At 41.8% G+C, this 14,764-nt stretch overlaps 1 protein-coding gene across 5 annotated transcripts in view; it reads right to left on the bottom strand.

Annotated features, from left to right (window-relative positions):
• Nucleotides 1-3,058: 3,058 nt before the first annotated feature.
• LOC121549916 (glycogen debranching enzyme-like) overlaps nucleotides 3,059-14,764 on the bottom strand; it is a 38,965-nt gene continuing 27,259 nt past the window's right edge. For 4 of the 5 annotated variants that reach the window (XM_045210360.1, XM_045210361.1, XM_045210362.1 and 1 more), the window contains exons 22-32: nucleotides 14,424-14,599; nucleotides 14,142-14,244; nucleotides 13,681-13,906; nucleotides 13,239-13,350; nucleotides 13,005-13,140; nucleotides 12,739-12,851; nucleotides 12,314-12,525; nucleotides 10,133-10,230; nucleotides 9,064-9,151; nucleotides 3,812-3,945; nucleotides 3,059-3,647 (exon numbers count right to left, since the gene is read on the bottom strand). In XM_045210360.1, coding sequence (XP_045066295.1) covers nucleotides 3,530-3,647; nucleotides 3,812-3,945; nucleotides 9,064-9,151; nucleotides 10,133-10,230; nucleotides 12,314-12,525; nucleotides 12,739-12,851; nucleotides 13,005-13,140; nucleotides 13,239-13,350; nucleotides 13,681-13,906; nucleotides 14,142-14,244; nucleotides 14,424-14,599 — 1,516 coding nt within the window. In that variant the 3' untranslated portion in view covers nucleotides 3,059-3,529. Of the gene's footprint in view, nucleotides 3,648-3,811; nucleotides 3,946-9,063; nucleotides 9,152-10,132; nucleotides 10,231-12,313; nucleotides 12,526-12,738; nucleotides 12,852-13,004; nucleotides 13,141-13,238; nucleotides 13,351-13,680; nucleotides 13,907-14,141; nucleotides 14,245-14,423; nucleotides 14,600-14,764 lie in introns of those variants that run through there. The other variant, XM_045210363.1, reaches the window with a different exon arrangement.

Here is a 14,764-nt window from a genome sequence, read left to right as displayed (position 1 = left end):
CTTCACAGCTAGTCTACATGGCATCTTTCCAACTTAAAGAGATTCAGAAGGGCTTTATTACAAGAATACAGTAAAACAGATTTAAAATAAATACAATACTTATTAATGAACCGTTTATAAGTATTTAGATAGACATATTACATATTTATATACAGTATTTGTTATAGCCTACATACATTTAAATGTATCTACTATCAGCTCATGACACTAAAGGGTATTGAGTGAACCATGACTTTGCAGAAAAGAGGGGGTGAATCATGACTATTCAGAAAACAGCAAGAGAGGATTACTTCATATGATTTATTTATAAATTGTTGAAATAACATTATTATTCACTTTATACCAACTTCCAATAGCAGGCCTATGTTACCATTGGATAGTGATGTTGTTATTCCAGTAAGTGGAAGGCTACTCCTCACCTTGCCCTGCAGACATACTTGGATGCAGGCCTGGACATAATAAGTGTCTGGTGAACGAGATTAGGGGAGAATCTCAATTGCATACTTCTCACATCCCCTGTCCTAACCTCTTTCTCAAAATCCATTGGAGAAGTTCAGAGGGGAGGGACCTCTGGCTTTCTCAGCCAATGGGTTTTGAGGAGGTGAGGCGAGAGGGCGCGAGGAGTATGCAATTGAGATTCTCCCTAGGACATACAGTGGGGGAAAAAAGTATTTAGTCAGCCACCAATTGTGCAAGTTCTCCCACTTAAAAAGATGAGAGAGGCCTGTAATTTTCATAATAGGTACACGTCAACTATGACAGACAAATTGAGAATTTTTTTTCCAGAAAATCACATTGTAGGATTTTTAATGAATTGGTTTGCAAATTATGGTGGAAAATAAGTATTTGGTCACCTACAAACAAGCAAGATTTCTGGCTCTCACAGACCTGTAACTTCTTCTTTAAGAGGCTCCTCTGTCCTCCACTCGTTACCTGTATTAATGGCACCTGTTTGAACTTGTTATCAGTATAAAAGACACCTGTCCACAACCTCAAACAGTCACACTCCAAACTCCACTATGGCCAAGACCAAAGAGCTGTCAAAGGACACCAGAAACAAAATTGTAGACCTGCACCAGGCTGGGAAGACTGAATCTGCAATAGGTAAGCAGCTTGGTTTGAAGAAATCAACTGTGGGAGCAATTATTAGGAAATGGAAGACATACAAGACCACTGATAATCTCCCTCGATCTGGGGCTCCACGCAAGATCTCACCCGTGGGGGTCAAAATGATCACAAGAACAGTGAGCAAAAATCCCAGAACCACACGGGGGGGACCTAGTGAATGACCTGCAGAGAGCTGGGACCAAAGTAACAAAGCCTACCATCAGTAACACACTACGCCGCCAGGGACTCAAATCCTGCAGTGCCAGATGTGTCCCCCTGCTTAAGCCAGTACATGTCCAGGCCCGTCTGAAGTTTGCTAGAGTGCATTTGAATGATCCAGAAGAGGATTGGGAGAATGTCATATGGTCAGATGAAACCAAAATAGAACTCTTTGGTAAAAACTCAACTCGTCGTGTTTGGAGGACAAAGAATGCTGAGTTGCATCCAAAGAACACCATACCTACTGTGAAGCATGGGGGTGGAAACATCATGCTTTGGGGCTGTTTTTCTGCAAAGGGACCAGGACGACTGATCCGTGTAAAGGAAAGAATGAATGGGGCCATGTATCGTGAGATTTTGAGTGAAAACCTCCTTCCATCAGCAAGGGCATTGAAGATGAAACGTGGCTGGGTCTTTCAGCATGACAATGATCCCAAACACACCGCCCGGGCAACGAAGGAGTGGCTTCGTAAGAAGCATTTCAAGGTCCTGTAGTGGCCTAGCCAGTCTCCAGATCTCAACCCCATAGAAAATCTTTGGAGGGAGTTGAAAGTCTGTGTTGCCCAGCGACAGCCCCAAAACTTCACTGCTCTAGAGGTGATCTGCATGTAGGAATGGGCCAAAATACCAGCAACAGTATGTGAAAACCTTGTGAAGACTTACAGAAAACATTTGACCTGTGTCATTGCCAACAAAGGGTATATAACAAAGTATTGAGAAACTTTTGTTATTGACCAAATACTTATTTTCCACCATAATTTGCAAATAAATTCATTAAAAATTCATTTTTTTTCTCATTTTGTCTGTCATAGTTGACGTGTACCTATGATGAAAATTACAGGCCTCTCTCATCTTTTTAAGTGGGAGAACTTGCACAATTGGTGGCTGACTAAATACTTTTTTCCCCCACTGTATGTGCTGAAACCCCCACCCTTCCCATTAGTGACAATAGAAAGACAATGTGAGCGAAGCCTGGAGCCTAGGCTATAGAAAGGCAAACTGTGTCCTCAGAAGATGGAACATAACTGTTTGAGTCAACGTTGTTTCATGAAATAAAATAAAAATATGATGACATTGAATCAACGTGGAAAACTGATTGGATTTGCAAAAAGTCATCAATGTAAGAGAATTTTGTATTTTTACACCAAAATATAACCTAAATCCAATGACAGGGTGATATTTTTGGTTGATTTCACATTGAATACGTTAGTTAACAACTCAATCAAATGTAAATCAAAACTAGACATTGAACTGACATTTGTGCCAAGTGGGTCCCTTCCTATTCCCAACATTAGGTAGTAGAACATAAAAAATACAAAACAATTCACTGAAATGCACATTATGCCTGAATACAATTGACCACCAATCTATGACAAAGGTAACAAAGAGGATGACTGGAATTATGCAAGAGTGTTTTCCTTTTTGTAATGATTACTAATATACAGACACATAGAGAAAGATAGGATGCGAGTCATACAGATAAACTGTGCTGTTGTTGGTTGAGTCTCCTTTGTTTCCACACAGCTAATGTCAGTACGTTGGGCAATGCCACTTCCAGTATGTAAGAATCCGTAGGGGGTGAGGTCTTCCAATAATAGGAGATGAGTGAACCATGACTTTGCAGAAAAGAGGGGGTGAATCATGACTATGCAGAAAACAGCAAGAGAGCATTACTTCATATGATTCATTTCTACTATTGTGATCCATACAAGTTTGGACTGGAACAAAAATGTGAATTGGTAATTTTTTATTATGGTGGTATAGCATGTGAAGCATATTATTGTGGTGGATATGATTCATATTTCTGATTCACAGTTTAACATCTCATCAGTCACAAGGACAAAAAAAGATATATAGTATGAGACAGCATTTAGAACTGGAAGACGGGACAATTCACCCCTGCAGGGATGAGAGTGCAGAACTAACTACTTCTGAAAGTACTGAATAGTCTAAACAATTTTAAAGCAATTAAATATGTATTGACTACATTGAACATGCAAGCCACATTTATGAAAACACACATTGACATAATATCCACATGTAACAAAGAGGTTTAGGGGTTTATGTTGTTTAAGGCAGTTTTGTAGAGATACCATAGGTAGAACCATGTGGCTATGTGATAATGGTTAAAATGGCTTCACTGAAAATACTGCATAAAGGAAATATTTTTGAAAACTGATGAAGAAAATATGATATTCTCCATCTACAGATCATGCAGAACCTCCAGTATGGTGGCGATAGACCAGGCCTGAGTTTCACAGCTGAAGGGACAGTACTGGCCATTCTCATTGGTCAGCTCAGGTAGACCCTTCCAAGACGATCTGGTGGGTGATAAAAGACAATATTGATTATGTGACACTTATAATCAATCATAGAAATTGAGTGAAACAATAAAAAAAAAAAGTATGACAAGTTAAAAGTTAAAACAATTAAGAACATGATAGTGTTTGCAGTCACTTAACAAGTCGTTGTGCTTGTGTTTTACCTCTCCAAGTGGATGTTATGCCTAGAGAGGACATTCTTCACCAGGTACACAGTCTTGTCGTATATCTCTGGCCCCATCTTCTTGGCAAAGTACAGTTTGGCTCGTAGGAAATAGCCTACTGGCCAAAGCCACTCCTAAGAGAGGGAAACACACATTTATGGTTACCATAGTGCAGGGGTTCCCAAACCTTTTTGGCCTGTGACCCCATTTTGATATAAATACATAAATCGCGACCCCACCATGCAAAAATCGTGATGCAATCAGCAGCCAATGTTTACTTTTTTATTTGGGGCCTTGACAGTCTATTACAAATCAGTCTGACATTACATTGAAAGTATCTTAAAGCTGAAGGAAGTATGGCTTGAAATGGCTGAAATGCATCAGAAACGTATTGGGAAATTCAAAAGATCATCAAGCAATAATTGTGTAGGAGACCCTCACAGAGTTATGTTTCATGTAATCACGTGGGTTGTACTGTGATATGGATGTAAAAATCCCCTCAATCTGCTGTTGGTGCCCATTCAAATTAGCCCAAATGTCTTGTTAAATTACATTTACATTGTAATCATTTAGCAGATGCTTTTATACAGAGCGACTTACAGTTAATGAATGTTTTCATACTGCTTAAAATCTTGTTCATTATCTTAAATTAAATACCATGACTGTTTCCTCATTAGCTGGAAATGTTATTTGAAATGTCTGATACAACATACTTTGGTGATATCGTTATCAACCTACTGCATACCCCTTAAAAATATACATTTTTGTGTACATGGTGTGCTATTAGCATGCTAACACTCATTAAGACAGACTGGTAGAATAGCTAGCCATCGTTAGCATTCACTGATTGAAGTAACTTTTGAGTAATGGAGTTGACAACGTTTAGAGAGGAGCTATAATCCAGTTATAATACAAAACACTTGTAAACTTTGTGTGTCGTTATTGCTTGAATTCAGGCTTGGCTGAACTGCTTTCATTAGGGAAAGATTTCTTCCATACCCCGCTTCCATGATTTTAGTTGAAAACATCACTTTCCAGTGTTGACCTGATGACTTTCTGTGTAGAAAAGAACATCCAGGTACTGACATTAAGGGTTGACCTATTGCCCGGGGCAAGTGAACAGAGCAGGCTTAACTTATTTGACTGCTCAGAGGTTGCACCATTTGGCAGGCGATTTAGTTTTTTTGTATAATTCTAGTAGCCTAAACTGATCTTTGTGGTTCCTCCCCATCGACAGATAATTTATGGCATTTTATGGCAGTCGGCCTGCTGTGAACAACCAAAATACAAAGAATTCCAGTACTGATCTTTCTGGTTCCTTCCCTATGTGTAGGTGAAAGGCACGTAATATTGTACAGTCAGGTCCATAATTAGTGGCACCCTCGATAATGATGAGCAAAAAAAAGACTGTATGAAATGAATAATACAAATAATGTAGTTTACGAAAGAAAGTTCAAATCAGTAAGGCTGGTCTGAATGCTCACTTTAACTTAACACCGTAACAATAATATAATTCACATCGTTTCCTATTCTATGTGCATATTGGGAATGTTAGAGGTTACAAACATTATCATCAGCATAGCGTCTATCTCTCCTTCTCTTTCCCATTAGCCACGTGGGGAATGTCATTCACCTATTTACCTTGTAACCTATGAGCACGGCACAATAATACACATTACTCACGCTTGCTTTTTAACCTATGGGCTCAGTCTCGCAATTATCACCTTTCTCTCTCTCAACCAATGGATGTAAATCTTCAGATGTATTAATGTCAAACTTGCAAAAGTTACTGAGAACCCTCCCCTCCCCACCAGCTATAATAACCTTATAAGGCCCATCGTTGGAACTCCTTTCTCCCAATGGGGGAGACCTGCCATCACATCATCTGGCTCCGATTATCTTGCCTCCGAGACACAGCCATTCTCCAAACTATTTAATAAAATGTCATATTGCATTCCATTTCTATTGTTCATTCAATTAAGCCTGTACTAGTTTGGACTGAGCTATATTGTATGTAAAATATATATATATATATTATATTATTTCATACTAATATGATTGCTCAGAGAAAGAGATAGAATTTAATAAGTAATAAAAAAACTCTTAAAAATATAGTTTAATACTCTAGCACCTTACCCTTGCGAGGATAACAACACTGAGCCTTTTTCTAAAATGTTTTATGAGATGGAAAACACATTGGAAATGATCTTAGACCATTCCTCCATACAGAATCTTTCCATATCCATGATATCCTTTGTCTGCTCTTATGGACCGCCCTCTTCAATTCAAACCACAAGTTTTCAATAGGGTTCAAGTCCGGAGACTGAGATGGCCATTGGACAATGTTGCTTTTGTGGTCAATTAACCATTTCTTTGTGGATTTTGATGTGTGCTTGGGGTTATGGTCTTGCTGGAAGATCCACTTGCAGCCAAGTGTCAGCCTCCTGGCAGAAGCAACCAGGTTTTTGGCTAAAATCTCCTGGTACTTGGTAAAGTTCATGATGCCGTTGACCAGTGGAAGCAAAATAGCCCCATAACATCAATGATGCACCACCATATTTTACTGTAGGTTTGAGGTACTTTTCTGCATATGCTTCAGTTTTTCGACACCAAACCCACAACTGGTGTGCGTGTGGCCAAATAGCTTTTTTCTTCATGTCATCTGATCAACCGATGACATGAAAATAGAACTCTTTGGCCAAGCACACCAGTGGTGGGTTTGGTGTTGAAAACCAGAAGCATATGCAGAATAGAACCCCACATCTACTGTAAAATATGGTGGATTTTTGATGCTATGGGGCTATTTTTGACGATAGGCTAGTGCCTTTCAGACAATAATGTCAATCCCTATCATCATTGCTTTCAATGTTATTTTTTACCCAGTCTGATTTGATGCCTGGTCCTGTCCACTGTTCTAACGAGTCCTGCATGTCTTGTGAGGATCGTGGAGGAATAAAGAACGTCCATATTCCTGAGAGTCTAAGCTTTCAGGAATGTGGTCATAATAGCATATAGAGTGCATTCGGGAAGTATTCAGACTGACTTTTTCAACATTTTGTTACAGCCTTATTCTAAAATTGATAAAATGAAAACATTTCCTCATCAATCTACACCCAATACCCCATAATGACAAAGCGAAAACAGGTTTTTAGAAATTTGTGCAAATGTATTAAATATAAAAAACAGAAATACATTATTTACATACGTATTCAGAGACTCGAAATTGAGCTCAGGTGCATCCTGTTTCCATTGATCATCCTTGAGATGTTTCTACAACTTGATTGGAGTCCACCTGTGGTAAATTCAATTGATTGGACATGATTTGGAAAGGAACACACCTGCCTATATAAGGTCACACAGTTGACAGTGCATGTCAGCGCAAAAACCAAGTCATCAGGTCGAAGGAATTGTCCGTAGAGCTCAGAGACAGGATTGTGTCGAGGAACAGATTTGGGAAAGGGTGCCAAAACATTTCTGCAGCATTGAAGGGCCCCAAGAACACAGCGGCCTCCATCATTCTTAAATGGAAGAAGTTTGAAACAACCAAGACTCTTCCTAGAGCTGGCCACCCAGCCAAACTGAGCAACTGGGGGAGAAGGGCCTTGGTCAGGGAGGTGACCAAGAACCTGATGGTCACTGACAGAGCTCCAGAGTTCCTCTGTGGAGATGGGGGAACCTTCCAGAAGGCCAACCATCTCTGCATCACTCCACCAATCAGGCTTTTATGGTAGAGTGGCCAGACGGAAGCCACTCCTCAGTAAAATGCACATGACAGCCCGCTTGGAGTTTGCCAAAGGCACCACACTCAGACCATGAAAAAAAAAAGATTATCTGGTCTGATGAAACCAAGATTTAATTGTCTGTCCTGAATGCCAAGCGTCACGTCTGGAGGAAACCTGTCCCCATCCCTACGGTAAAACATGGTGGTGGCAGCATCATGCTGTGGGAATGTTTTTCAGCAGCAGGGAGACAGGATCGAGGAAAAGATGAACGGAGCAAAGTACAGTGAGATCCTTGATAAAAACCTGCTCCAGAGCGCTCAGGACGTCAGACAACGACCCTAAGCACACTGCCAAGACAACGCAGGTGTGGCTTCGGGACAAGTCTCTGAATGTCCTTAAGTGGCCCAGCCAGAGCCCGGACTTGAACCCGATCTAACATCTCTGGAGACACCTGAAAATAGCAGAGGTGGGACAAAGTCATTGTTATGCAAGTCACAAGTAAGTCTCAAGTCTTTGCCCTCGAGTCCCGAGTCAAGTCGAGTCAAAGATGAGGCAAGTCCCAAGTCGAGTCAAAAGTCAAAGCCATCAAGTCTCAAGTCGAGTCCAAAGTCCTACATTTTAGTTTCGAGTCATTTCAAGTCCTCTTAGCAAGCCTTTGCAAGTCATTACAAGTCCTCGTAGCAAGTCTTCTCGAGTCATAAGGCGCAAGTCCAAGTCAAGTCACGAGTCATTGATGTTAAAGTCCAAGTCGAGTTGCAAGTCTTTGTACATTTTGTCGAGTCGAGTCTGAAGTCATCAAATTCATGACTCGAGTCTGACTCGAGTCCAAGTCACATGACTCGAGTCCACACCTCTGGAAAATAGCTGTGCAGCGACGCTCCCCATCCAACTTGACAGAGCTTGAGAGGATCTGCAGAGAAGAATGGGAGAAACTCCCCAAATACAGGTGTGCCAAGCTTGTAGCGTCATACCCAAGAAGACTTGATGCTGTAATCACTGCCAAAGGTTCTTCAACAAAGTATTAAGTAAAGGGTCTAAATACTTATGTAAATGTGATATTTCCGGGTTTAAAATAAATCAATTAGCAAACATTTATAAGAAACGGTTATTGCTTTGTCATTATGGGGTATTGTGTGTAGATGGATGAGGGAAAAAAAACAATTTAATCAATTTTAGAATAAGGCTGTAACGTAACAAAATGTGGAAAAAGTCAAGGGGTCTGGACACTTTCTGAATGCATGGTAGCTCCAACTGTTCAAAAGTTGGAGCCGAATTTGTAGGAAGAAAACAGAAACCATTCTATTTGTCACAACTGCATTTAGCGGATGTCGGATGTTACTTACATAACCACGGTTCTATGACCCAAGTTTCTCTGGCAACCTCATTTTCAAACCAGGCGACCCCACATGGGATCACGACCCCTAGTTTGGGATACGCTGCCATAGTGGTTACCATATGGTTACCATACAGTCGCCATAAAGTTCCTGTCTACTGACAAATGTTTATGTGGGCCGCAATAAATTTACTTACAGGTCCTTGATGGTAGTTGAAGCCCTTAGCAACATTGAAATTCTTACTATCCAGAGCATTATCGTAGACACCACAGTACTTCATGTCACTTTATGAGGGGAAAGAAAGAGAGAAAACGTTAACTGTGGGACAACTGTAGTGCCAGATCTGGGTCTAGTCCAGCGTTTCCAAAACTCAGGTGTACAGGGCTTCAAAACATTGCCCCCTGTCAGTCATGTAGGGTACATACACATCATTAGACTAGACCTGGATTTCCCAAACTCGGTCCTCTTGACCCCAAGGGGTGCACATTTTGGTATTTTGCCCTAACACTACACAGCTAATTCAAATGATCAAAGCTTGATGATTAGTTGATCATTTGAATTAGCTGTGTAGTGCTAGGGCAAAAACCAAAACGTGCACCCCTTGGGGTCAGGACGACCGAGTTTGGGAAATCCAGGTCTAGTCAATTGATGTGTATGTACCCTACATGACTGACAGGGGGCAATGTTTTGAAGCCCTGTACACCCATTTTTCTAATCTTCCACCATTGTAAAACATATTTGAGAAGCTATAAAAATGTATTTAGTAATGTCTTCATTTTTGCAAAAATATATTCTATTACAAACACCTTAATACATACTTTTTAATTATTTTACGTGAACTGAACATTTACCTTAAAGTATTTTTTTTGAGAGTACTACTGTTACTACATGTCCCCACTACAATAAATAAATACTTAAATATATGTAATTTTGTCCTTGAAACAATTAATTGGAATACTGTAGAATACCATTCATTCCTATGGAGGACTGCTCCTTGTGAGGAGTACCAATATGGTGGCAGGTGGCTTCAAAGCCTCTCATTGGCCAATACATAGCATCAGCAATCCAGAGTTTGTATCCATCATTGGTCTAGTCTAGTAGGTAACACGGACTACTTCAGAATGAATCCCTGATGCGCCATCAATTTCTTAACTGTTGATCCTCTTTATCTGTCCTCTACCCTCTCTGCTGTTCCGATGTCTAAATAAAGCAACAGAGTGACTGTGTTACTGTAAATGAGGGTATGGATGAAGCATGCCACTCACTCTGGATCCAACGTCTTCATTCCCAGGGGGCCGAGCAGCTTCTTCTCTGCCATCTCTAGTGCCTCCCAGGCCCTTTCCACTGTGAACAGCTCTGGAGCCTGGAGAACACAGAGAGAGAAGGTACACACAGAGCTGAGATACTCGACCTAAGAAGACAACTTGTAAAAGTGATACATTTTGACAGTAAATTGGTTTGCAAGACTCAAATAATGTTCAGCAGCACAAATACATTGGTAACCTTAGTACACCCACATTGAGAGGGTTAGGGTTAGCCAGAGACCTGTCTTACAGCAGCAGGGCTATTAGGGACAGAAATGTGTGAAAACCTTTTCTTCCCCCACATTGAGAGGGTTAGGGTTAACCAGAGCACTGACTAGCTTACAGTGGCTTGCGAAAGTATTCACCCCCCTTGGCATTTTTCCTATTTTGTTGCCTTACAACCTGGAATTAAAATGGATTTTTTGGGGGTTTGTATCATTTGATTTACACAACATGCCTACCACTTTGAAGATGCAAAATATTTTTTCTTGTGAAACAAGAAAAAGATCCCCCCACCCACCCCAAAGTCAATACTTTGTAGAGCCACCTTTTGCAGCAATTACAGCTGCAAGTCTCTTGGGGTATGTCTCAATAAGCTTGGCACATCTAGCCACTGGGACTTTTGCCCATTCTTCAAGGCAAAACTGCTCCAGCTCCTTCAAGTTGGATGGGTTCCACTGGTGTACAGCAATCTTTAAGTCATACCACATATTCTCAATTGGATTGAGGTCTGGGGTTTGACTAGGCCATTCCAAGACATTTAAATGTTTCCCCTTAAACCACTCGAGTGTTGCTTTAGCAGTATGCTTAGGGCCATTGTCCTGCTGGAAGGTGAACCTCTGTCCCAGTCTCAAATCTCTGGATGACAAACAGGTTTCCCTCAAGAATTTCCCTGTATTAAGCGCCATCCATCATTCCTTCAATTCTGACCAGTTTCCCAGTCCCTGCCGATGAAACACATCCCCACAGCATGATGCTGCCACCACCATGCTTCACTGTGGTGATGGTGTTCTCGGGGTGATGAGAGGTGTTGGGTTTGCCCCAGACATAGCGTTTTCCTTGATGGCCAAAAAGCTCAATTTGAGTCTCATTTGACCAGAGTACCTTCTTCCATATGTTTGGGGAGTCTCCCACATGCCTTTTGGCGAACACCAAACGTGTTTGCTTATTTTTTTCTTTAAGCAATGGCTTTTTTCTGGCCACTCTTCCGTAAAGCCCAGCTCTGTGGAGTGTACGGCTTAAAGTGGTCCTATGGACAGATGCTCCAATCTCCGCTGTGGAGCTTTGCAGCTCCTTCAGGATTATCTTTGGTCTCTTTGTTACCGCTCTGATTAATGCCCTCCTTGCTTAGTCTGTGAGTTTTGGTGGGCGGCCCTCTCTTGGCAGGTTTGTTGTGGTGCCATATTCTTTCCATTTTTTAATAATGGGTTTAATGGTGCTCTGTGGGATGTTCAACGTTTCTGATATTTTTTTTATAACCCAACCCTGATCTGTACTTCTCCACAACTTTGTCCCTGACCTGTTTGGAGAGCTCCTTAGTCTTCATGGTGCCGCTTGCTTGGTGGTGCCCCTTGCTTAGTGGTGCCCCTTGCTTAGTGGTGTTGCAGACTCTGGGGCCTTTCAGAACAGGTGTAAATATACTGAGATCATGTGACAGATCATGTGACACATAAATAAAGTACACCTGTGTGGAAGTGGTGCGTGCATATGTATTCACCCCCTTTGCTATGAAGCCCCTAAATAAGATCTGGTGCAACCAATTACCTTCAGAAGTCACATAATTAGTTAGTTAGTATTTTTTTATTTTTTTATTTCTTGAAACAAGTACTTTTTTTCATTTCATTTCACCAATTTGGACTATTTTGTGTATGTCCATTACATGAAATCCAAATAAAAGTCCATTTAAATTACAGGTTGTAATGCAACAAAATAGGAAAAACGCCAAGGGGGATGAAGGCACTGTAGTCTTTACAACACTGATGAAGTAAGTAGGTAAGCCTTAGTGCCAGATCGGCCCATAGGGTAGGGGCCTATCTTCCTGTTTCTTTAGCGTGAGGCAGTTTGATGTAGTACACTCCTTGGACAGGACGCTACGACATTAGTTACAAGGCTAATGAGGCAGTAAAAAGGAACAGTGCTTACCACCACCATGGCGATAGTGAAGTTAGGCCTGAGCTGGTAGTCACACCAGGGACTGGAGGCCCCATAGCTGTCCTTGTAGATGCCTCTCTTGTGCACCAGGTCTGGGTGTTTCTCATTGGAGTCCTGAAGGTCGTGAGACACGTAGAACATCTTCTCAAAGTTCTCCTGGATCTTTCTGTTCCACTCTTCATAGGGCACAGAGATGTTACGACCTAGAACAGAACAGATATGTCTAGCTTCACTACTAACAAAATACAACAATTTTAAAACTCTAGTGAGGTATATTGTTTAAAATACAGATTTCAACATCTGAAAATACTAAGTAGTAGTATACCAATTGTTGTAATGGTCTAATTTTAGAAAAATGTTGAGGATGTGAGAAAGCTGGGAAAAACATGGAGATTTGGGTTTATTCCAGAACGTACCTTCTCTACGGATGGTGAGGGTTGCGTAAGGGAAGAAGCCGTGCGTATGAAGGTCCACTAACCAGCGCACAGTGGACTTACAGAGACCCACAATTTCCACTGCAGAGCCATCCCTGGAAGAAACGCAGGCACGCACACACACAAACCATTGTGAAAACACTTAACTCAAGGGGAAAAAACAACAAGCACTGCACATACTACAATTGTCCTAGACTGAGTGAAGACTAGGAAACTCTTTACCAAAGGAGAGGAAAACAGTACAGTACCTAGGTGTAGCTGGGATTCCTTTGTTATGAGCCTTGTCACTCTCTCCCATCTTGTCCATCCATGTCCCACAGTTGAAACGATTTCCTCCATAGACAAACCCAGTGTCTTCATTCACCTTGGCCTCAATATTAAACCCTGGTAGGGAAAGACAATCGTTATGATAAAACACGTAAATAGCTGATCAATCATGCCTCCAGATTTGCATGTGTGTGTAATGTCTGTGTGTGTCTTGCCTTCATCGGTCATGTTGCGATCTATCTGTGGTCCAGCGTCCCTCTCCCTGAACTCCGTGCCCTGCATGTGACGTGTCATCGCCTCATGAATGACATCATACAGGGGCTGGATCTGCAGGGTTCACAGATACAATTTGATATGGGCAGTCAATAAGGAATGACTAAATGGAATTGATAAAACAAGTCCAACTGTCCTGTCTAAAAGTGCTTGTTTGAACTTCAAACAATAAACTTTTTTTTTTTTTTTACTGCATCTTCAGATCTACACAGAGTATGAAATCTCAATAGGCTGCTCTAACCAAGCTGTTTAACCCCCGACATGCCCTAGTCTCATGAGCCAGACAAAGTATTGCGGTGGCCAAGCGAGACCACCATGGCCCTTACTCATGCACTGGCGGGCTGTGGATTGTGTGTGTGTGTGTGTAAGTTTGTGTGTACCCACCCAGGCTCCAGTGGGCTGTGGCTCAGACACGTTGGTGGGGTACATCCTTGACACAGGGCACATGAGGATGTTGACTCCGTCAGGCACCATGTTGCAGTAGTACTGGATGCACTGCAGCCACCACCATACTGCATCACGGCAGTTATAGCGGGCGTCAGTCCCCTGTCCCAGCAGGTTGGGGATCAGGCCGTACCTCAGGGTGCCAGCAAAAGCCAGGATTATGTTTCTGTGGAAAACAGTGACAGATACCAGACACATTAATTCAAGGATTTATCTTTATAACTCTGATGATGGTCGACCAAAACAGTGGTGTGAAATCCATTCAATTGTTTGGCAGCATCCAAGACCACAGGTGTACTGGAGTTTCTTACTTCCTTGTTACTATATTATTTTCAAAGGACAAATATATACCCATTCATCAGGTAGGACACCGATATTCTACTAGAGAGTGTGACATGTACCTAGCCTCCAGGTGTCTTCCTGTCACCAGCATCAGACCTCGCAGGGCGATGAATGTGTCCCGGCCCCAGCAACGGAAGATCCCAGCCGCAAAATGAGGAAGACCTGTGACATCAGACAGACATAACTATTAGCCAACCAGTAACAGAAAGAGAGAGAGAGAGAGGGAGGGAGCTAAAGTGTGTGGGTGTATCTGTATGTCTGTAAGAGTATAGACTGATAGGCCGTTCCCCAGTAGGGATTGCCCAGAATAAAGTTGTATTGAATTGAATTAAATACCTTACCTGCAGCCAGTGACACACAGCACTGCTCCTTCTCGTTGGTAATGTCGTTGAGACGGTAGGGCACGTCATGCAGCGTGGGTGCGAGGGGGGGAAGAGCGGGGTGCAGACCCACACCACACATCTGTACTGAGCCCAGAGCTAACTGCTTCACCAGGGTGGAACCAGTCTGGATGAAGCTTAGAGAACCAGAGGACAAACACACAGATGACAAGCTGAAGGACTGCCCAAGGTCATTAATTTAAAAGTTGGAGGAACGATTTCAAGCTTTCACATTTAATTCAGAACAGCATAAAAATTAAAATTAAATGTACTACTATACTCATTGACAAATTCACATTTAT

The sequence above is a fragment of the Coregonus clupeaformis genome, chromosome 34 (assembly GCF_020615455.1).
Source record: "Coregonus clupeaformis isolate EN_2021a chromosome 34, ASM2061545v1, whole genome shotgun sequence".
Lineage (NCBI taxonomy): Eukaryota > Metazoa > Chordata > Actinopteri > Salmoniformes > Salmonidae > Coregonus > Coregonus clupeaformis.
The sequence above is the reverse complement of the archived record's forward strand: the minus strand, read 5'-3'. Positions and strand labels throughout refer to the sequence as shown.